This window comes from Sus scrofa, chromosome 5 (assembly GCF_054392235.1).
Source record: "Sus scrofa isolate SSC_HxYL_T2T_F1_AM1 chromosome 5, Sscrofa_HxYL_maternal_Yorkshire_Landrace_v2.0, whole genome shotgun sequence".
NCBI lineage: Eukaryota > Metazoa > Chordata > Mammalia > Artiodactyla > Suidae > Sus > Sus scrofa.
The window spans coordinates 80,432,723-80,456,257 of NC_139387.1; the positions used below are offsets into that span (position 1 = coordinate 80,432,723).

General features: G+C 38.3%; 2 protein-coding genes across 19 annotated transcripts in view; both read right to left on the reverse strand.

The window, feature by feature from the left end:
• Nucleotides 1-2,430, reverse strand: part of GXYLT1 (glucoside xylosyltransferase 1) — a 470,260-nt gene extending 467,830 nt beyond the window's left edge. For all 4 annotated transcript variants that reach the window (XR_014804028.1, XR_002344161.2, XM_021092539.2 and 1 more), the window contains exon 1: nucleotides 2,153-2,430. Coding sequence is in view for 2 of the 4 variants with exons in the window: in XM_021092539.2 (XP_020948198.1) it covers nucleotides 2,153-2,373 (221 nt within the window). In the remaining 2 variants the exon portion in view is untranslated. The remainder of the gene's footprint in view (nucleotides 1-2,152) is intronic.
• A 2,737-nt stretch (nucleotides 2,431-5,167) lies between these two features.
• YAF2 (YY1 associated factor 2) overlaps nucleotides 5,168-23,535 on the reverse strand; it is an 86,150-nt gene continuing 67,782 nt past the window's right edge. For 7 of the 15 annotated variants that reach the window (XR_014804043.1, XR_014804036.1, XR_002344163.2 and 4 more), the window contains 2 exons: nucleotides 13,949-14,101; nucleotides 11,374-13,172 (listed from right to left, as the gene is read on the reverse strand). Coding sequence is in view for 4 of the 15 variants with exons in the window: in XM_021092540.2 (XP_020948199.1) it covers nucleotides 12,935-13,172; nucleotides 13,949-14,101 (391 nt within the window). In the remaining 11 variants the exon portion in view is untranslated. Of the gene's footprint in view, nucleotides 13,173-13,948; nucleotides 14,102-23,535 lie in introns of those variants that run through there. The other 8 variants (XR_014804041.1, XR_014804038.1, XR_014804039.1 and 5 more) reach the window with 3 other exon arrangements.

A 23,535-nucleotide genomic window follows, 5' to 3' on the forward strand; every position in this document is an offset into this window, starting at 1 on the left:
CTCATCTCAGATCCCGTGTTGCTGTGGCTGTGGTGTAGGCTGGTGGCTACAGCTCCAACTAGACTCCTAGCCTGGGACCCTCCATATGCCACAGGTGCGGCCCTAGAAAAGGCAAAATGACAAAAAAAAAAAAAAGAATGCAATGATAATCGAGTCCTACAAAAAAAGGAAGATGTTGCTTGTCTCATAGTCCCATTTTCTACTGATGAAACACTATCTAGACTAGGTTCTTATCCCTGCAGCTTTAGAGGAAGAGCACCTGCAGAGCAATCAAAGGATACATGGTTTTAACCTGGTCCAGTTATGATGCCCTCTGCACCTTGGTCAATGATTTACACACAGGAAAAGAGGCTAAGAATACCTACTCCATCCATACCCCATGGTGGCCAAAAAAGTTGACTAAACTCTATGAGAAATCTAAAAAGAGGTTAAAAATGATAATATCTAAAATGAAAAGAGTCCTGATGTCTTAGGAATTCTGCCGACTTCAATGAATTCATAGGGTAAAAACATGACAGTTCAGCCTTTCCAGGTTGCTCCTCTGCCCAAACTTCTCCTTATACATGCATATATTTTGTAAAGAATGATACACCTTCAATTTTAGCTTAAATGCTGGCCTCATTTAAAACGAGGAGTTATGCTGCTCAGAAGAAAAACAGCTTTCTGGCTGACTGGACTCTGAGACATCAAACTTAAGATTCCAGAAATGGCGCTACAAAATATTTATTAAAACTGAGGTGTTTATTTCCTGAATTTTAAATAATGCAACTTTGTTAAAATTAGCTGGCCAGGCACATATAGCTTATAAAAATTAGTCACAAAATAATATATAAGTATCTAAGGCAGGCACTAAAAGTGAATGTTACCCTATCAAGTCGAAATGAGTCCAATTTCACTCAATGTTTTGATTAAAATGTTGCTTCCTTATAATTCTACCCAATGCAAAAATAGTTCCTTCCCCATAACTTTAAATGCTTCACTCCAGCGTAATAGACCATGACCAGCTTTTCATGAGTTTATCCAGATCTTCAGTTATTGCCTCTCCCAGGACAGATAACTGAGCGTTCACAAACCTGGCTCTGGAAGTAGTTCTGCTTTTATGAACAAAGTCCTGACTGTAATCAAACCCCTGGGTGAAATCATGACAATCCAGCTTTTCCATGGGCTCTGCTCCTCTGTTCAAACGTCCCCTTTCATTTTGGGAATGACCATCAACTCTCAGAAGAATGTTAAACAGCCTACAGCTGACCTGCACTCCTCCAACCAACCCGATACTCTCCAATATCAAAGCAGCTTTTGCCTCTTGTTAAGGGAGCTCTCCCGAGTAAGAGAGGCGCCTCTTTTTCAAGGAAGTGGAAACGCTCAGATTTGGTTAAGCATTCGTAATGCGCTGCATTCTTTTTTTCGCTTAAATCTCACGTTGATTTCAACGCTGGCAGTGATTTGCGTAAATCCACTTAAGTCACTATGCTGCTTTTTAAACTCCGATTCTTAAAGAAAGCCACCTCTATCCCAACTCACAAAGGACGTGAGCTTAAGTATCGCTTATTTTTCTTAACTCGCTATAAGTTTCACAATAGACCGATTGTTTCCTAAAGAAAAATTCACAATCCTTATAAAATGCTCTGTCCAGATTTAACTAACCGGCTAATGAAAAATGTAAGCGTTAACAAGAAAATGAGACGTCCCATTCAGGAGGGGGTGGAAACTGAACTAGGGAGTCAGCCCGATGTTTAAATATCTCAACTTGAACGCCATGGAAACAAGAGGGAATTCCCACTAGCCAAACAGCAAGAGGCTTTTGTAGGACCCTCTAATTTTCAATGACTCCTAAGAAGGTGGGGGGGAGATGCAACTATCATTTAAAAGTTGAAAATTAATTTCTAACTGCTTTGAATAGTGCATAACCAATGGGTAAGAAGACAAACACAAAAAGCGTGGGTGCTTTCAGGCTGGAGTAGCGCCAGGCTCACCCCCAGGGTGAGGGGAAGGAGGGAAACGAGCAAAGGGGGTCAGAGTCGGCAGCAAAGAAGCGGGAGACGCGGGCCCGGTGGCGGGAGGCGCGGGACGGCCCCTCGTGCAGCCCCGGCCAAATCGAGACCCGCGACTCGGCGCCCCTCGCCCCAGCCCCCCGACAGGGAACCGCTCGTACCTGTCCGACCGGCCGGGATGCGCCGCCTGGCCCGCGCTGCCCGCCCCTCTTGCGGCGCCGCGCCCGCCGCCCCCGAGCCAGGAAGCCGCTGCGGCCTGCGGCTTCCCGCCACCGCCGCCCGCACCTTCCTCCAGGGACACGGCGAGCTGGCTGAAGGCGTAGAGGAGCGAGCAGAAGCCGCAGGCCAGGCACAGTACCACGAGGCGCAGGTAGCGCCGCATCCCGTCGGGCCCGCGCCGCCACCTCCGCCGTCGCCGCCGCGCCCGCTCGGGCGAACTGGAGCGGAGGGAGCAGCACCGCGCAGCCGCGGGCGCAACAGTTCCTCCTCCGCTGCGGCCTCGCGCCCTCCCCCTTCCTTCTTCCCTCCCCGCCCACCACCTTAGCGAGCGCGCTAACACCCCGCCCCGGAGCCCCGATACTGCCTCCGCCCCGGGCCCCTCCCCAGAGGGCGGGCGGCCAGACGCGCCGGCGCACTGAAAGCGGAGGGCTGGGGGCGCCGGGTGGCTTGGGGCGCGAGGGTTGCGGCTCGCGCAGGGTCCCGGGGTAGTGCAACCCTCCCGGCGGGCGAGTCCGCGGAACCTTGCGGCTCCCAACTGTGGAGGAGAGGTGCAGCGAAACTAGCAGAGCGTTGGAAGCAGCTGACCCAAATTCTAATTATGGTTCTTCCACATGGTAGCTTGGGATGTTGAGCAACCTCAATTTTCCGAGCATGTTTGATCGTCTCTAAAATGGAGAGGATATCCTCATCTTAGGGTGGTTTTAAAGATTAAAGTGCTTAACGCATGATAAACACCTTGGACTGAGAAGGCTCGTCATTAAGTTTTTTGTTTTTTTGGTCTTTTGGGGGCTATGCCTACGTCATTTGGAGGTTCCCAGGCTAGGGGGTCCAATCGGAGGTACTGCTGCCGGCCCGCGCCGCAGCCACAGCAACGCTGGATCCGAGCCGCCTCTGCAACCTGCACCACAGCTCAGGGCATCACTGGATCCTCAGCCCACTGAGTGATGCCAGGGATCGTACACGCGTCCTCAGGGATGCTAGTTGGGTTCCCTAACCGCTGAGCCACGATGCGAACTCTGCATTAAGCCATTTTTTAAGCTCCATCCTCCACAAGCGTTGTCACCCAACATCTAATTACGTCATGATGTTGAGGATGCGTATCCTGCCACCCATCCATGAGGTCCTCCCTTTTGGATCATCCTTATGACTCATTATTTGCATATCCAAAACAATTAATACTCTCCCTAAAGAGCTTTGTCTTTAGCTTTCCTTTTCTTTTCCCTCTTTCTCAGCCGTATTTCCACTCCATTTATTGAGCATTTATGGAGCATCACTCAGTTCCTTTGGGTACAAAGACGTCTAGAAGGGGCATGGGGTGGGACAGTGGATACTTGTAAATAAGTTCAATGCAACCATAAAGACTTTAGGCTATAAGCCTGTAAAGGTGTGGGCACACACACAAAGGAGGTATCAGTTCTATCTGTGGTCTTGGTCAACAGACATTTCATATAAGTTAAAACCAAATACAGAGACCAGACTTAATTCCCTGAGCAGACAAAACCAAAACAAGCAAAGCAATTGAGCTTATTTTACAGGATAAGCAAGGTCAACTTGACCTGGGTAACTTCTTGCTTATGCATCTGAAAATCATAAGCAGAACTTAAATAGTTCCCCCAAATTGATATGAGGTAACCATGAACTGATTCTCTTTCATTCAAGAAAATTCTAGGGGAGGGATGGGCAAATGGGTGAAGGGGGTCAACTGTATGGGGATGAATGATAACTAGACTCAGGTGGTGATTACTTTGCAGCAGATAGATGTTGGATTATAATGCTGTACACCTGAAACATAGAAGAAAGAATATTAAAAAGAAGAGCAGCTGAATAAAATATCCAATGTTTGAAGTTTAAGCCACAAAAAAATAAAATTTTAATTTTAGAATTTTAACCAATCACTGCAAATAATAAATACTGTCTTCACACTATATAGGCTGCTTTACAATATACCTCTGAGCCTCACCCCATATTTCGGTTTGAGTGCTCCAAGTTTGCTAACTGTCTTTTTGGTGTGTACACAATAAACTTTTACTGATAACTACTTTGGTGATTCATTGCTTTTACCTCTGTTATTTTTATGAACTTTTGACTCTAGCCAAAAGTGGCCCTAGAGTCTTGGGTGGGGTAAGGGAAGTAATTCCAGGCTAAAGAATCAGTGAAACAGGCTCTTGTGTTCAGGAAATAGTGAGACGTTTGATAGGACCAGTTAAGTGAATGCAAGAAAGGAGATAATGAAGAGGAGAGGTTGAAGAGGCCAGATATCTGCATGCTTTGTTCAGTACACCTAAGAGTTTGAACATAATCTGGCAGACAGTGGTGAACCACTGAAAGGTTTTTCAGTTAGGAAGTAACATGATCACATTTGCCCATTTGAGAAACAGATTCTGGCTGCAGTGCGGAGGCTGGGACAGAGGTTGAGATTGGAGCCAAAAGCAGCATTAGTGCCAAAAAGTGAGGGAAAAAAGGTTTCAAACACACACACACACTTCATGGAGAAAAATCATGCTGTTAAACTGTTCAGATTGCAGGTGGAGCTTTGAAGAGTTTGGCCCCGAGAAACAAGGTGGGGAAATGATGTGTAATTTAGCAGTAGTTCCTCATTTGGAATCCCTATACCAAAGAAGTGTTGGCTCTGTGACCATGGGAAAGTCACTAAACAAATTTAAGCCTCTGTTTCTTCCCCTATAAGGATTAAATTTCTTTCTTGACAAAAAGAAAAGAAAGGAAAACCAGCATACTATTAAGATGTGTAAGGAGTGGCTCAGCCAATTAAGGACCCAATGTCCGTCTCTATGAGGATGTGAGTTCGACCCCTGGCCTTGCTCAGTGGGTTATGGATCAGGTGTTGCCAAAACTTTGGCTTAGTTCGTAGCTGCAGCTTCAATTCGACCCCTATCCCAGGAATGTCCATATGCTGTGAGTGCGGCCAAAAAAAAAGTGTGAATAAAAACATACACTTATTCATTCAATAAACATTTATTGAATATATTCTACATGCCAGACAAGGGGCTAGACTGTACCGCCCTCAAAAAGGGAGACAGGCCAGTAAGAACAGTGACAATATGAAGTTAATCCTTCCACTACACCTTACAATTCTTAGAGAAATTAAGATAAATTTAACAAGATACAAAGATGGATAACAAAAGTATTTCTAAGACTGGAAAATAGATTTTGAGAGAGAAAACTAAAGGACCAAGAAACTAAGAATAAGAGCTAGTACTCAAAGTATGTTTAAACAGATGCTAACTACACTTGTTTCTCTTTCAACCAACTAAATGTAAAAAAAAAAAAAAAAGAATAATTTAATGACCCACAGATTGTTAGAATACTGGAATGGCAGTTTTCATTTCTGCAACAATATATGGGAAGAACATATCCAGAAGAATAATCATCTATTTACTTGACATCAGGGTTCTGGACCACATCATCCCTTTAGGTTGTTTTTAATCCTATAATTAAAAAGGAAATCCTGTTGAAAAAGCATATAAGGCATTCCAAAAATAGGAGTGATTTTTGTATTACCCACACTGTCCTAACGGGTTATCTTGGAGTTTAAGGAGCTGTGTGCACACCCTTCTGATCACTTCCAGGATTCACATGCTACATTTGGATATTCCTAAAATTAATGGTAAATTATTTAAAATATTTTTACATCATAATGTTTAGGCATTTCTTTTACTGTGTGTATGTGCATATTCTTAGGTCTATTTTTTTCACCTCTAGTCCACCCTCTTAATTTTCTAATGACAGACTAATTATATCCAAATTTTTAATCAAGGTTGATCTTCCCCTCATCCTGTCAAAAAGGTAAATTTAGGTGGACTTTTTCAAGTCACTCTAGAGCAAATTTAGGTCCTGCTCAGCATTTCCTTCCCATGTCTACATTTTAGTACTTCTTTTTTAAAAAAATCCCATAAGGAAAAAGATAAATTCTGTACCTTTTCAGAGTAAAGTTCAAAAACTTTTAATTAAATGTAACTTCCACTTTATAAAAGTTTATGCATAATCTAACTTAACCCTAATAACACCTACATTAATAGATGTTATCTTATTCTTTAAAAAACAAGGAACTTGAAATTCAGAGAAGCTGGTTAACCACATGGCTAATAATAAAGATCCATTCATTCAAATGGAAATCTTTGAGGATACAAAGTGCATGTTTGTTTTCTCCTTATACCATGCTATCTCACTATGAACAAATAAATGCTAAACTGAGTGATGCAAATTAAGAGCAAAAATGAAAACAATGTTATATGAAAATCTCTTAGACTGGTCTTGGGGATTAAAAGCAAATGAAATTTACAATCAGAGAAATAAAAGCCAAATCAGTGGCAGAGCACAAAGAATCAGAAACTCAGACTAAAAGTGAAAATCATTCTCTCCAGTTGGCCTGCAGTCATATTTCTCCATTTTCCACAGTCCGTTTCCTAGAGACCTTGTTGGGCTGGAGGGAAGAGTTGGAAACTTAAACCGTCAGTTGGAGCAAAAAGTGTTTCATTTTAAGTGTTTATTCAATCCAGTAAATATGGGAAAGGGACAGGGGTGGGGGAGGACGAAAGAGTAATGTGATTCTCTCCATTCTCAAAACACTCGCTACGGACCACATGACTAGAAGAGACTGATAAACGGGGACACCTCAACTCCTATATGATTCCAGAATTTGGCTGGCATTTCCGTCTGCACAGGAGGGAGAGTATGAAGGGAGCAGGGTGGAGAGGGAAGGAAGGAATACCCTATGGACCTTCCTTGTATTTCCCTCTGGTTCAATCCTCAGGAATGCTCCATTCCCATTAATACATCAGATTATACACTATTTAATTTTTTTAAAAAATGCCATCAGTAAAATCGAAAGCTAGATTTAGATTGCAGGGAAATTTGAGTCACTGGGAAAATTAGAATTTAAACATACACGCTCAAGTTCTCCAAAAACCTGCCGTGGATCAAGGTCATGATTATAATAATATTAAGTAACAGATAAATTTGTGGAATCAGAGTCCCCAAAATTGAAAAATGAAAATAATTGAAAATCCCGATACCATCACACTTTAGAAGTAGAGTGCTTAATTAAAAAATTAAATTAGAATTCTTATCCATATTCTTTTCTATACAAAAATTACATCCTAAACAGCCCTGTGCTATGTTTGGTTTTTTACATTTCTTTTTTTTTGGCTGCACCCATGGCATGAGTATGTTCCCGGCCAAGGATTGAACACACCCAGAGCTGTAACCAGAGCCAAGGATTAAACACACCAGAGTTGTAACCAGAGCCACAGCAATGACAAAGCTGGATCCTTAACTCACTGAGCCAGGGGCCTCCCTCTTTTTACATTTCTCTATTTTATGTTTTAATAAAGTTTAAAAAAGTCCATTTTTCTCTAATTAAAGTGTTCTTTAGATTATCTATTGTATCCTATATTGAAAACATCATACATAGACTTTTATATTTTCTCTTATTAAAGACCAAAAATTACCTCTTGGACCTAAAGCCAGATCACTCTGCTCTTTAATTCTGAAAAGTCTACTTTCCTTTTTCTTTTTTAAAAAATACTTTCACTACCTTTTTGTCCTTGAGATTCTTCTCCTAAACTTTTAGGGTTTTTTATACAGCATCTTAAATTTTTCTCAATCTTGCTGACTCTAAAAGTAAACACAAGCTAATTTCATTATTGCTATTAGTCTGAACTAAGAGGATACTGAAAATAATACACACGAGAAAGTCTAAATTAGTAAATCTTGGTATCCAGTTTAGTTTCTGAATTCTCTTGATAAAAGAGTGAATGAAAATATGAAGATGAGATGGTAGCTTCTATCCACATTCCCTACTTCCAGGCAAGTCAGCAGATCTAAACCCAATGCAATTAAAGACTTGTCGAACTTATTATTTCCACTTCTCAGGAATTCCAACTGAATCCATTTTACTGGATCCTAGACCCCAAAACTTCATGTTGGGCTTATCCTCACCAAAACAAAGCAGTTTTTTGAAATCTTTCAAAATTTATTATTATTTAGCCTTATTTACAGAAGAGATTTGAGGAACTTGATGAGAACACCAGGAAAAGCTTAAGTATATTAAAACTGGAATCAAGAAAAATATATCAAGAATAACAGGTTAGAATAGGGATATGCAGGTTAAGTTATACTAATTATTAAAAATCTAGTTTTAATCTGAGATTTCTCACAGCTAAACAAAAACTGAGGACAATCAATAATTTGCATTGTTCATAAGAAAAAGGCAAATTGATTTCTCAAGTGAAGTACAGCTTTTCATGAAACAGGTCTGAAAAATGTTTCTCATTTGGATTCTGAGTAAGTGTTTCCTTAAAATCTTCACAAAAATGCAATAGCATACCTCATTCAGCTGTTTCCTGATTTTTAAAAATTAGTATAGGAAAACAATAATCTCGCAGTACATGGCTTAAAGTCCTAAACTTTCAAAACTACAAGCTGCAGTAATAAAATGGTTGCTGGCCAAAACTTCTGGTGACAACTAGTGAGATGAGATACTTAACTGGATACCCAAGCCAATGTGAAGTTTCTAGAGGAGAAAAAAAGATGGCAAACACTCCCTCTGCCCTGTTACTTCAGTATTTTATACATAGTTTTACTGTTGCACTAATGGCATTATGATTATTTATTTACCTAGCTCTCCTCTAACATGGGAGTTCCGCGTCTTTGTCCTCTGCAACCCACTCTCTAGACCAGTGCCTAGAATACAAAACTTACTAAATGAATGTTCGCTGCATTGAATACTGACATAAAGAAAATCTAAATCACAGAAATACTGAAAGTATTAACAGCATTAAAGTAGCTACTACAGTCCACAACGTCTACTGATGGCGGGAAGGGAAAGACATCACCACCGAAAAAAATTCACAACATGAACCATGTCCCAGAGAACTGAGAGCTTTCAGGGATCTAACTGATTTTTCTATAGCAGTATCTGGTCTTACCATGGCATTTCACTTCCTCTAGAATTGGCCCATTCCACATATCAGCACTGGCTAAATGCAAAGCCACATTACAAACATAACATTTAAATTATCCGGGCTAGCAAGGCTGTGCATTCAGGAAAGTAAAGTGTTCGTATAATTCAAGGTAAATCTTCTCTAAAACAGCTTCTAAAAAAGAATGGTTTTGAAGAAAACTGTTTTACAGCAAATGCACATATTGCGGCTCCAAATAGTCTACCAAACACAACAGACACTTTAATGACTGAGTCATTACGAAGATGATTTATCACAGCATGTCTTAAAAATTTTCTCAAGACAGAGATACTATACATCCTATTTGTTCTTTCCTTTCCTAGTGACTCTTCTATTATCCAGATTGCATCCCAATGCCCTGCTTTCTAATTTCTGCTACTATTTTTGCTTTTTCTCCTTCATCCTCCCTCATTTTATCCCCTTCCTATCCTTCCTTGCCTGTGATATTATGGGAACTTCTTTTTCATCACCCTTAACAGCCAGTGAGGACATTCTTTTCCTTGTGCTTTCACAAAATGATCAGTCACATCCTGTATCCTGATTCTGTTCAGCTATTTTTGTCACTGGTGACTTTTCTACACTTCAACTGTTGTGTATTCCAGACAACTAAAGGTGCGTGGGGTTGAAGAGAGGGGCCAGTGCTAATATGTCAAAGTGTTACTTTATGATTATCCTTCTTATACACCCACTCACTATTCTGTTTTCACTTAATTTTCAGTACAGAAATTTCTATCAATGGCCCAGCTCCGACTTCAGTTCTTCAAAACATTCCACAAAAAACGTGCAGACCAAGCAAATAAATAAGGGTTTCAGTGGAAACTGAAACTCCTAGACCACTTAGCATAAATGCATATAATATGAAGAAACTATGTTGTTTTCAGGCAATAAGGATTTTTGTCTGAAAGAAAGGTAATAAATGTTATTGACTTAGAAAAGCTGAGGTTTTCCTTCCTTTTTCAACACTTTCACTTTGTCTACTACTATCATTATAATTTAAGGAAAGCATCTCATAAAAATAAAACCTTTAAGTTATTAAGTCAACTATTTCTACTGTGTAATAGAAAAAGTTTTAAGAATATGTATTCTTGTATGCCTCAACTTATATCTTCACTATTACTTATATCAAAATAAGCTAATAAACTCTGAAAAACATCCAAATTCTCTTTCTGTATAGAATTTGGCTAAAAGAATCCACTGTTAAAATCACAGGGTAAATTGATGAAACAGAGCTAAAAATGTACCCTAAGCCCAGGCTCTGCATCTTTTTGCATATTTTAAGATTAGGTTTAAGTATTTATGGAACTTGAGTCTGTTTCCTAGTTTAGAAGTGTATTTGAGGTAGGGTGAAATGAAGGCAGGTAAAGATAACTGTGATTAATTAAAGGAAAACAAAATTTCAAAGTAGCCAACTCAGCTCATTTCTCCCATCTCATAATGCATCCCATCAGGTTAATTATAGAAAGATGGCTGGTCTGGGATCAGAGCAAACATCTCACGTAGAAAACCCACTGTAATGTATAGAACGCAATTTCTTTTGGCCATCCAAGAAGGCATGGCAATAATTCTTGTTACCAAAAAAAAAAAAGTTTCTGTAATGAGATTTTACCTATAAAGACAGTCATTTACTGGGCACTGGGTATGTCTCAGGTAATGGTTAAGAATTTTATATTGATTGATATTTAATTCTTCCAACAACCCTCTGAGTTATATATGATCATTATCCCTGTGCAATAGATGAGAAATGACCTTGAGTGATTTACTCAAGCTCACTTAGGTTCTACAACAGGAATTCCAACACCAGACATCACTTAGTACTCTTAATTTCCATGCTGTAATTAATGTCTCCCCGTTATTTGGAAAAATGATTATCCCGTTCAGGTAAAATCCCATCTTTTGTCTGATTTCTCTCTTTCGCAGTCCATTTAAAATACATCCTGAAAGTATTTCATCATCAGAAGACCCAATACCTACAATTACGTTGACTTCATATTAGAATATTTCCCCTATTACAGTTACTACTTGTAATTTTTACTTTTTAAAAATGAATATATATATGACATTTGAAATATGTAAAAAATAAAGACAAAAAATTTCGTGTTTTATAAGAACATACCAGTTATTTGGGGTTCCACTGAAAGTATCTTAAAATAAATAAATTTTTTTAATTTAACAACACTAAAGAATGAGGTATATAAATGTTTTAATCACAGACTTTTACTGTATGCAATTAACTGTATTTCACAAGTTGCATCTTACAAAAAAGACAGTACCATTGTGCCTGTAAAAAGTACTGCAATTAAACAGAAAATTACATTACCACATGAAACCACCAAATATCACAACTGCCAGGGTCTATAGTTTTACTTCTTTCTTCAAATGCTATCATGATGTTTTCACATGCTATTTTGCATCCGAGTTATGATTTAAAGTTCATTTATAGTTCAGAAGTCTCCTATATGTGAATATATATTAAGCAAATGGCTAAGAGGAAGCAGGAGACCCTAAGCGAATTTAAGAAGCACTGTGTGGTTTCTAAGTTGGATTTTTAAGTACAACATAAAACACTTTTATTAGCTGTAAACAAAAATGCAAAATCTGTAGTCATAAAAATATTTTATTGGTAAATTTACATAATAGTAAGTGGGGCTGTAAATATTTTTTTAAAGTTCAGGATATTGATAAATGCATAAACTGGCAATTGTTTCTGAAAATAGTACACTCTAACTTTTATAAGAATTGTTGTATTTAAGAGGCCAATTAAACTGATTTAAGATTAGTTATTTCCCAGTTCTGTGCAACAGTTCCTATTTCTCTATTAATTAGATTCATACTTCTATGACCCTGGATAAGTTCGGGGCAAGGAAACAGTGATAAAACTATTATTAAGTTAAAGCTTTACCAAAATTGCAGCTTTTAAAATACGGCAGGTTTCTTTTCTTTTCTGTTTTTGCCAAATGCTTATAACTACTATTTGAATTTTAATGTTCTATATAATACAGAAAATACCAGTGTTTCATGACAATAGCACTAAACCTGAACTATAAAGCTAATTGTTTTACTGTTCACTAGTCTGCTAGTAAACATTACAATAAATGAATGTTTTGTAATATAAGCAAAAAAAAAAAACAAAAACCCAAAATAGAAAACCAAAAACATAATTCAGGAACAATAATTTAGTAAAATGTGTCAAAAACATTGGCAATGGTTCATACAAATTCTTTATTTAATAACAATTTTCCTATTTAACCACACCAAGTACCAGCAGGTGTATTTAAGAGGATAGCCATTAAGAAAATCCTGTTGCAGCAATAGTTTGATTAAGTTGATCTTTGACTTGTATACATATAACTATCTGTTTCACAATTCTCAAATAATACATATTTAGGCAGCTTGCACTATGTTATAAAAATTTAAATTCGTTACATGCCAATAGTAGAGAATTCAAGAATTATGTGTTAGAATTCACTAAACTAAAAGTGAAAACAGACTTACCAATAACACTGCATAATGAATAATTCAACCACATTTTCATGGCATCTTTAACTGCGGAGACCAAAATGTTAAGACTGGAAATGTTTGGTAGGCAGAGATTGCAATAAAATCTAACAAATTTCTATTTTATGTAAAACACAAATTATGGATTGTGCATGAATACGTTTGTCATGAAAATGTGGTACTTCTTGGCATAATCTGTCTATCTGCATGGTACGACAGAGGTGACTAAGAAACTGGAGAAAATAAACTTTAATGAGATTCTCCATTCAATGATGAGGCTTCTCCTCTGGGTGAAGATGACCTGGACATTCCCCTCTCTGTGTTATCAGAGCTAGAGCCACTCTGACTGTGCTGATCTGCAGAGGCAGCACTGGATGCAGGCGGTGACTTTGTTTTCTCCTTAAAGTCTGTAATAATGACTGTCAGGTCGCCAACAGTAACCTCCAAATGTTGAGCACTACTCCGATCCACATTTTTCAATCTTGGTCTAAACACAAAAGATAATAAAATTTTAAACTAGCTTTTCTCTCCACCAACTTTTTGATCATGTAATGCATAATAAATTAGGTAAAAATAATAAAATGAATACATCTATCTTTAAGGCTCTATATTAATGGGCAACTAGGCACAAACATATAATCAAATGTTGGAAATAATTAACATTAATCCAACTAATCATTCATGAATCTTCCTCATCATGATAAAAAACTCTGGGAGTAATGGTCTCTTACTTGTGCTTTTACAGCTTTATCCAATTTTGCAGACGGCTTGTCAATTTTATTAGAATAAATGTTTCAGCACAGCAATGACAGAGTTGCACCACTGAAGAAGCTGCTAACAGCTGAGGCTGCATTATACGCAGGGCTGTTACCCCACGGACGTGCACCTATGCAAAGGGCATCACGACTGTCTGTTCCGCCTGGACCCATGACCACTATGACTGCTTAAAGCTCACGCAAATATCTGTTCAGTATTGTGAATATTATTCCTGGTTTTACGAATGAAAAAGAAACAGCTCAAACACGAATGTCTTTTAATCTAGTTTTTTTTTTTTTTAAGCATCCTCACATTTAAGCTTATATTTGCAGCCTTTGTATTTAATTTGTAATATGCCTTCAACTCAGAAAACACTTTCATGATATAATAAAGGAGATGAAATCTTTTATTTTACTTAACATACTGTACATATCGATGTTAAGAGACAATATTAAATAGCTAAATTTATTAGTTCCAAAGTGCCATTAAAACATTCTTCAAATTTACCTGGTTTTCTTATGACTGTTCTTTTTGCTAGTTGTTTCCTTTTCACTTTTTTCTTTGTCTACTTTATCTTTTTTCTCTTTCTTTGACTGTGTAGGGGGCACAAACTGCTGAGTAACCTGCTGTGCAACCAACTGGGAGACAGGTCGAGGTTTCCTGTGTGCATGTTAAAAAGAAAGGTTTTTTTATTATTATAATTTAGAATATATTTTCTTTATTAGAGAACAGATCAAATTGTGAGGATACATGATTTTCACATATAAAAATTTTTCATATGTAAGGTAATTCAGGTATGCAATTTGTCAATAAACACATACATTACTGTCTTTCCTATTCAACAAAAATAGAACTATAACAGTTAAAAGTTACAGCCCCAAATACATACGCAAACCACTGAAATGTAACTGTTACATAAATCGATATGAAAATTATTAAAAATGTATATCAAACTGTGCTTATAGGGAAGGGCACATATAAATAAACCTGAATTTTTAAAATTAAACTTGAAAGTTTATAGTGAAACAACATTTAGGAGTTCTTGCTGTGACGCAGCAGAAATGAATCCGACTAGGAACCATGAGGTTGAGGGTTCGATTCCTGGCCTCACTCAGTGGGTTAAGAATCTGGCATGGCCATGAGCTGTGGTGTAGGTCACAGACACAGCTCAGATCCCGTGTTGCTGTGGCCGTGGCGTAGGCTGGCAGCTGTAGCTCTGACTGGACCTCTAGCCTGGGAACCGCCATATGCCACAGGTGTGGCCCTAAAAAGACAAAAACAAACAAATGAACAAAAACAAACATTTAAATTTTTCTCTCCTTCCTCAGAGAAGGAAATATCTCACCATCTGCGACAATGGCCATTCTTTAAAATCTTTCATTTATTTACTTACTAAATATTTAAGTGTCAAAATGTTATCGCTCCTTATTGTTCAAATCCATGGGGTTCTTTATGTATTTAGCCACAGTTTCACCGTATTTTTGTTTTTCTTTTTTCTCCACTCCACAGCATATGGAGTTCCTGGGCCTGGGATCAGATCAGAGCTACAGTTTCGACCTATGCTGCAGCTGCAATAATGCCAGAGCCTTTACCCCAATGTGCCCTGCCAGGGAAAGAACCTGCGCCTCGGTGCTGCAGAAATGCTGCAGATCCCATTGCACCAGAGTGGAAACGCCTCACTATGCTTTTTTTGACCATGGAGATCTGCCCGTTCCTTGGAGACCTGCCCACTTACTCACTTGCTCACTAATAAAAATATTTATTGAGAACCTACAGCAGGAACTGCATCAAGGTAGCTGAAATGTTGCCTGGCTTCAACCTTTCGTGCCAGTACAAGTTGTCACTTTACTGGGTCAAGGATCCTTCCAGCTTTATGGAAGAACTTCAGCAGCTGAGGTCAAGACTCAAAGTAAATAGTCTAAGTTCTTAAAATGATAGAGAAAAAGAAGACTGAGGAGGGAAAAGAGGTGGGAGGGGGAAAGCAAGGAAAAATAAGATAAAAATACATTTTAACACATGGTCTACAAACAACAGTAACCTATTGCCTGGAAAATCCTGACCCTATTTTGGGCAGTAGTTATTAAAAGATTCTTTATTCCTCCAAAACAAGACAATATATAAACCAAAGAGAAAATACTGCACAATCAACTATTCAAAGCTGCAAGGAGGAATCCTTTGAAGCAGGAAACAGGAAAACACAGTATATGAAACAGACCTCAATAAATTGATATTAAATTTTGTTTAGAGCCTACAGAGTCCTACAGAATACAGAAAGGATATCCAGGAAGGATGTCCAATATACAATTTAAAAAGCAGGACTTACATTTCAGGGTTAATGATGTCCATTTAGTTACACAAATGAAAACGATAGTGAAAGCATGGTAAATCATGGCTGAGCATGCTAAGGAAATGAACTTAAAAAAAAAAAAAAAAAAAGGATTAAAGCAGTGTTTCTCAAATTTAAGGATCACTAAGGCTTGTTTGGTTTGCTTAGTTCTGCTCCCAGGGTTCTGACTCAGTGGGCCTCAACGTAGAGCCTAAAACTTGCATTTCTAAATAGCCTCTGGTCTAGCCACCACACTTCACAAAAAAGCTTAAAGAAATTCCATCTACTGAGACATTTGCTGCACAGAGTTTGAGATGGAGAGCAGACCGTGGCAGGGAAATGAAACATCCAAGGCTGGACAGACAGGAAGGAACCCAATAATAAAAAGCAAAGAAGACTGATTTGCCCTTAGATGGAAGATGGTGAAGAAATTCAGACTTGAATTTTACGAAAATTATTTGCAGCCATCTGGAGGGGGAAAGGTACTACTGAGGAGAGGAAAGCTACTTTAATAGATTAGGCAAAAATAAAAATGGCTTGGAGTTCCTCGGTGGCGCAGCAGGCAAGGATCCAGTGTTGTCACTGCTGTGGCCCAGATTGCTGCTGTGGTGTGGATTCAGTCCCTGACCCTGGAACTTCTGCATGTCTGAGGCATGGCCAAAAAATAAAAATAACAATGGCCTGAATTAAAAGGAAGCAGCAGGAGGGTTAAAGACAGGCTGAAGAAGGAGAATCAAGGGATATGCTGACAAATTAGATGTGCCTTTCTTGTTTTTCAATCAACAAATACTCTTTCAGGAAAACATACACAAATCCTTATTTGCCCTAATGTAACCAATATTCTGTGTATGAAATCTAATAAATAAATAAATAAATAAAGTCTTAGATGCTGATAAATACTATGGAAAAACACAGCAAGTGTTAGGGAAGGAATAGCAATTTTAATTCGACAGTTTCCTCTTCTTGGATCTAAACACAAGGAAAGGGGTTACACACCACTGTATAACCATTACCTAGCACAGTATTGAAAAAAATACTAGATACTTCATATCTGTTGACAAATGAATGAATGATTAAAATCAGGTTCAATGAGGAAGGAAGATGTTTTTAAAGAAAAGATATACTGTCTGTCTATAAGTTTAATCACTGGCCAGGACCAACCACTCACTAACAAGCAGTGAAGAGTAAGAGAAGCAAGAATTAATTTCTCTTTTAATTATAGAAAAAGTTCAAAGGTGTGGCAGGTTGAGAAAAGATTTGTTGAGACTAGTGAACAGTGAGTCACCTAAGGTTAGAGTGAGACATACAGTGCAACTGAGATGTAGCCATCATTTATCTCCCAGGGCATCAGGGGTCTCTGAATGTCTTATGCCATTACAGATGAAGGTGTGACAACCTCCTTTACTATAGCGTGTACTTCACTCCCTTCATCCCCAAATTTGCAAAATGAATTTACAAATGTTAAACAGAATTACAATGAAATTGCAAACATTAAAATAAATTTACATTCTAGAGTAGAAACCTTAGTTTCTAGCAATCAATAAATTCATATTAGTTATTTACAGGCCATTATTACTAACTTAAGACATAGAATAGTTTTTATTCTCTTTACTTAGTACTGCCTTTAGAATAAATTGAATATTTTCTAGGTTTTTCTGGATTCATTAATGACCTCAGTACTCAATGTGGTTTTACCCATAAGGTGAAGGAAACACCTCAGTCCTAGATTCTCTGATTCTGAAGATTTTCACGATATAACTACTGTGTTGTGGTTAGGTACAGACTATTTTTGTAATACCATCATTCCCCCATCCCTCCAGCATCTGTCTTCAAGTTGGTACCCAACCATTATGTGACACAGTTCCTCAGTATCTCACTCCTGCTTTTATGTGAGAAAGGGATAATCATCCTAACTCCCCCACTTCACGATTCTTACAACAGATGCCAAATCTTTTTCATATTTAACAAATTTCATCTCTCCAGAATCTTCCTAGAGTCGTCTTCCCTTTTTATATGGCCCATAAATCTGAAAATGAAAGCTTATTAGCAGAGCATGATTTGTACCGTGAGGTTAAGCTTCATAAATTAACATTTTTAAACACATGTATCTAGAATTCTTCTCAGTGTTAGAATCTCACAGATAAGAACAAAATATTCAATAAACGCATATTCTCCTTCAAGGTAAAAACCAACACAAAGAACAATTAGCTGAACCAGTCAGGTGGGAGACTGGAATCAGGAAACGAGCTGGAAGACAACCACACCAAACTGGAAATGGTGGTGCTGGTCATGTTGGGTTTGTGGATTTTATAAAATTTCAGCAAAGGCGTCCCTAGGGCAAGTGGAAATGTGAGATTACTATTCTGATAAGCAATCATGTAATTTCTGTACTTGGCTCTGCTAGTTGTTATTTTGTTGGTTTTTAATCACTAACAAATTTTCTACAAAGGTTCTTTTCTGCCATAAGAAAATGAAATGTACTTTTGATTTTCAATAGCTCAATCCTCTCTTTTTATCCTAGATTTTCCTAAATGTGTATTAAATTCATTCTTTTATTCTTATTTTAATTAGATGGTTGATTTTCACTTAAAGATTATGACTTTGTTCCTCTGGTCTAGGATTATTTGATCTGGTTCAACTTTGGGGGAAAAGATGCACAAAATATATGTATATATGTAGCTTAATTACTGGAATAAAGTTCTCTGCTCTAAGGGGCTGAGTAAAGTTTTAAAGATCGTTTTACCCTATCTTAAAGTGACTCACCTTTGCCATGCTCTTTGAGAAAGAAAGCCATCCTATCTCTAGGGACCTTAAAAAGTAATTGTGATCCCTTTGCTACTTAGTAAGAAAAATCTGGAGGGCAGTAGAGAATTTTAGAGGTAGAGGAGAGTTAACACAGGATTTCAAGGGCAGGGTATTATTTATAAGGTATTGCCCTTTTTATGTTCAGAGATTTATCATTCATGGTTGTTTGTTTTCTTAGGACCACACCTGAGGGCATACAGAAGTTCCCAGGCTAGGGGTCAAATTAGAGCTGCAGCTGTAGGCCTATACCACAGCCACAGTAACATGGAATCCGAGCCGAACCTGTGACCTATGCTGCAGCTTGCAGCAAAGCCACATCCTTAACCCAGTGAGTGAGGCCAGGGATTGAACCTGCATCTTTCATAGATACTAGCTGGGTTCTTAACCTGCTAAGCCACAACAGGAACTCCTCATTCATGGTTTTGACAATACACCTACAATGCTAAAGATTCTGTGACAACAGGGACAAAAAGGTCATCCAGTTAGTAAGATAACTGCTCTCCAGACATATACCAACTGCACTCTATTGTCATCTATTTATTCACATACGTCGTGATTAGCTGTAACATGTAAAATATGGCATTCTAAAATTTTGGGATTCCTATGTACCCTTCAAACAGACTGTACGAGGCTTGGTAGTTCTGTTGACTTACTGTAACATAAAAAGGGGGGGGCATTTTAGCAACCATTTATGGATATCTACTACTCATCAGAACAAAATATATTTAGGGGCTGTTTGACCTTTTATGTGGGTAGGAGGCTGGTTAATGTTGACTTGATATATGCCATTTCTAACTATGTGTCTGTCCTCCACCCCAACCATCCCACAACAAAAACTCTCTGAGCTACATATTATAAGAAAAACGTTTTAGGTTTGATTAATAAGCTCATTACAATTTAGCTTTGTCAAGTAGGACAGGCGAAGCAAAAAAATAAGATATAAAACAATAAGTGATTCTTTTTTAAATGAGGTGGCATATTCTCAGTTCAGAAAGAAGTAATCTGCCTGACAACACTAAAATAGATATAGTAATAAACTAAACAATTAGAATAAGTCTTCATGAGTAAAAAGCGCTGGACTAAACCCAAATCTGTTTTGAGTCTGCTGATAGATACATTGCTAACAAAAGTCCAAAAATACAAACAAGGAAGATTTTATAAGCAAACCACCTTGTTTTACAAATGTATTGCTCACCGACATCTGCCAAGCACTAGGTAAGGTGCTGGAGAGTCACCATGAACAAGCCAGACACTGTGCGCTCAGAGAGTCTGTTTAGCTAGTGTGTGAGATACAAGCCTCACAAAAGTAAAGTAACTAGGAGTTCCGGTCGTGGCACAGTGGTTAACGAATCCGACTAGGAACCATGAGGTTGTGGGTTCGGTCCCTGGCCTTGCTCAGTGGGTTAACGATCCGGCGTTGCCGCGAGCTGTGGTGTAGGTTGCAGACGCGGCTCGGATCCCGCGTTGCTGTGGCTCTGGCGTAGGCCGGTGGCTACAGCTCCGATTCAACCCCTAGCCTGGGAACCTCCATATGCCGCGGGAGCGGCCCAAGAAATAGCAACAACAACAACAACAAAAGACCAAAAGACAAAAAAAAAAAAAAAAAAAGTAAAGTAACTAAAAGTAAATTCTGTCAAAAGTACTAGGAAGGAAAAACCTGGGTGCTGTGATTTAGGAAATAAGATAGAGGACTTACTATAAACAAGGTGGAAAGAAAAATAGCTATCACTATGGACTGCCACTCCCCTTTTAAGTCATTTTATGAATAATTTACAGAAGTAAAAATAAGGAACAGTGAATATTAAAAATTTACTACTATTTTAAAACATAGTAAACTGAAATTTTTATCCCAATTGAAGGTATATGCCTGAAACAGACAAAAATTTTTTGTTTGTTCATTTTATGGCTGCACCCACATAGCATATGGAAGTTCCCAGGCCAGGGATTGAATCTGAGCTGCAGCTGCGACCTACACCACAGCTTGCAGCAATGCCAGATCCTTAATCCACTGATCAGGGTCAGGGATTGAAATCACATCCTCATGGACACTATGTTGGGTTCTTAACCCACTGAGCCACAACAGAAACTCCCGAAGTTTGTTTGTTTTTTTTTTTTTTAACGTAACTAATTCCTTTTCAGCTGTTAAGTCTAGTCATAGGAACATATACCTACCTTGCAAATACTGGTTCTTGATTTCAAATACATCTCTAATAGAATTTGGCTTATATTTACTTCTACTTCTTGCACTTGCACCATCAAAAAACTTTACTTTGAAAACCTAGACAGGTCACAATTTCTTCAAGAGAGGACATCCATTTTCTTCAGTCCAAAATTATCAAACATTATCATTTCCAGACTAGGTATACATTCCTAACCTTTAGCGTCTGTCCACTTATGAATTCTATTTAGTAAAATCTTGGTGTCAAATATCAAAGATGATGATACAATACCATCATATGCCCTACAGCAAAACAAGATGGTTCAGGTTCACTATCCCAAAATACTGCATGATAAAGTCCTTTCTGTTGAATGACTGTTCATTTAAGAAACCATATTTGCTTTTTTTCTTTAAAAATGTTTTTTTCATGTAATGATTCTTGAGTTTGTAAAAAAAATTCAGGATATTATTGGATACTGTCATTTGAACTGTCATAGCCACATTGCTCTAGCTCCATGCAGCCGACAGAGGTAAACAAGCATGAAGGGATGTATGTTAGTACATGTGAACACCCTGATTTTTTCCTCCCCAGGCCTTCGGAAGAGCATTCTATGGCTTGGCCTGCTCAGTGGATCTTTCCTTCCCAGGCTCTGAGGTAGATCTTATTAGACAGATAAGTTTCTGAGATTTTGTGATGAAGAATTAGAAGAAAAGGAAGTCAGAAAGAAATTGCTAAAAGGGGGTTTGTTTTGTTGTAGGGGATGGAGAGCTTTTGAGAAGTGTACACCTTTCAAGCAAGAGTATTATATGAGGGCAGAGGTAGAAGAGGGAAAATGATGACTTAAAAAAAATGTTGTTAGGGCTATGTGTCTTTTTTCACTGTCGCTGAGAAATACAAATAAAGAATTTGCTACTTTATTTTGAAATTGTAAAAAAATAAAAAGTGAATTAATCTTCAAAATAAATTAATGAGCTTTAGTGGTCATCTTCCTTCTATTCATGTTAACATTTGAACACATGTATACAACATATTATTTATAGTCTTTTAAAAAGAAATGTGCAGAGTTCCCGTCATGGCTCAGTGGTTAACGAATCTGACTAGGAACCATGAGGTTTCGGGTTCAATCCCTGACCTTGCTCAGTGGGTTAAGGATCCAGCATTGCCATCAGCTCTGGTGTAGGTTGCATAGGCGGATCGGATACCGCATTGCTGTGGCTCTGGTGTAGGCCGACGGCTACAGCTTCAATCGTAGCTAGCCAATCAGACCCCTAGCCTGGGAACCTCCATATGCCACGGGAGTGCCCAAGAAATGGCAAAAAGACAAATAAATAAATAAATAAATAAATAAATAAATTAATTAATTAATTAAATAAAAAGAAATGTGCATCACATATTTGTGGAACCCTTGCAGCAGTTCTACAGAACCATGGTCTTCTACACTCTTTTGTAATGCTACTGATCCTTTCATGGCTGTGCTCTATCTCCCACCAACTGGACTTTAATCCTTACATGGGTTAAATAGGCATACCTTGCCTATTTTTGTATTGCCAACAACTAGAATAGTATCAGATACTCAATAAATATGTCTTGACAATCAATATAAATCCCAGTTAAATTTAACGTATAAATACAACTATTAATCCATTGTGTAAAACTAATTTCACTAGGTCAGGATTCACTTTCTCAAAAAAATTGCTGCTGCCATCTTGCTTTTGAGCCATTTACTTCCATTTTCATGAAAGCTTTAATGTATGACTGCTTTCCACAAAAACCGATGACTATATCAGAGGATACAAGAGTCTAAGTGGCTTTCCCCACTTCCAAAAAAAGAAAAAATCTACTCTGCTAATACCAGTGCTATTTGACTTACCAGCAAAATGCAAACGTTACCTTATAAGAATGATATTCAAATGTATTTTATTGTTTTTGCAACAAAATCTTACAAGGAATTTCAATACACAAAACTGAAAACTAACATCTATTTTTTTAATGATTTTTATTTTTTCCATTATAGTTGGTTTACTAAGTATTCTGTCAATTTTCTACTGTACAGCAAAGTGACCCATTTGCTGTAGAGTAGAAAATTTCTACATTATCCTCCATTATGTTCCATCACAAGTGACTAGATATAGTTTCCTGTGCTGCCGCTGCAAGACTTTTTTTTTTTTTTGTCTTTTTGTCCTTTTAGGACCGCATGTGTGGCATGTGGAAGTTCCCAGGATAGGGGTCTAATTGGAGCTATAGCCACCAGCCTACACCACAGCCACAGCAACCTGGGATCCAAGATGAGTCTGCAACCTACACCACAGCTAACGGCAACGCTGGACCCTTAACCCACTGAGCAAGGCCAGGGATTGAACCCTCATGGTTCCTAGTCAGATCCGTTTCCACTGCGCCACGACGGGAACTCCCCTGCAAGTCTTTATTAAGCCTTATTTGCTCAGAGAACGCAATGAGTATGTTCCACCACCTTAAGAATCTATGCTGAGTATTTTGAAGAGTTTTCACTCCAAGGTCTATATACATTTAATTTTCAACAGCAGATGCTTCCACAGAGGGAAGTGTTCAGGGAATACAATTTTCCCTAACCTCCTGGGAGGTGGAGAAGGAGAGACTTGATTCCTTGGCAGCTACTGAGAGAGTCTCTGCTAAGTACAGAAAAAATGGATGACTACATCAGCTTTAGAAAAACTAGGTTAGGGTGTTTGGCAATTAAGTCTCTGAAAAATTCCTCAAATCATTAAGCAACATCACAGTCCACTTGATTTGAAAGACTAAGGACATGCTCCAGAGCTAGAAACAGG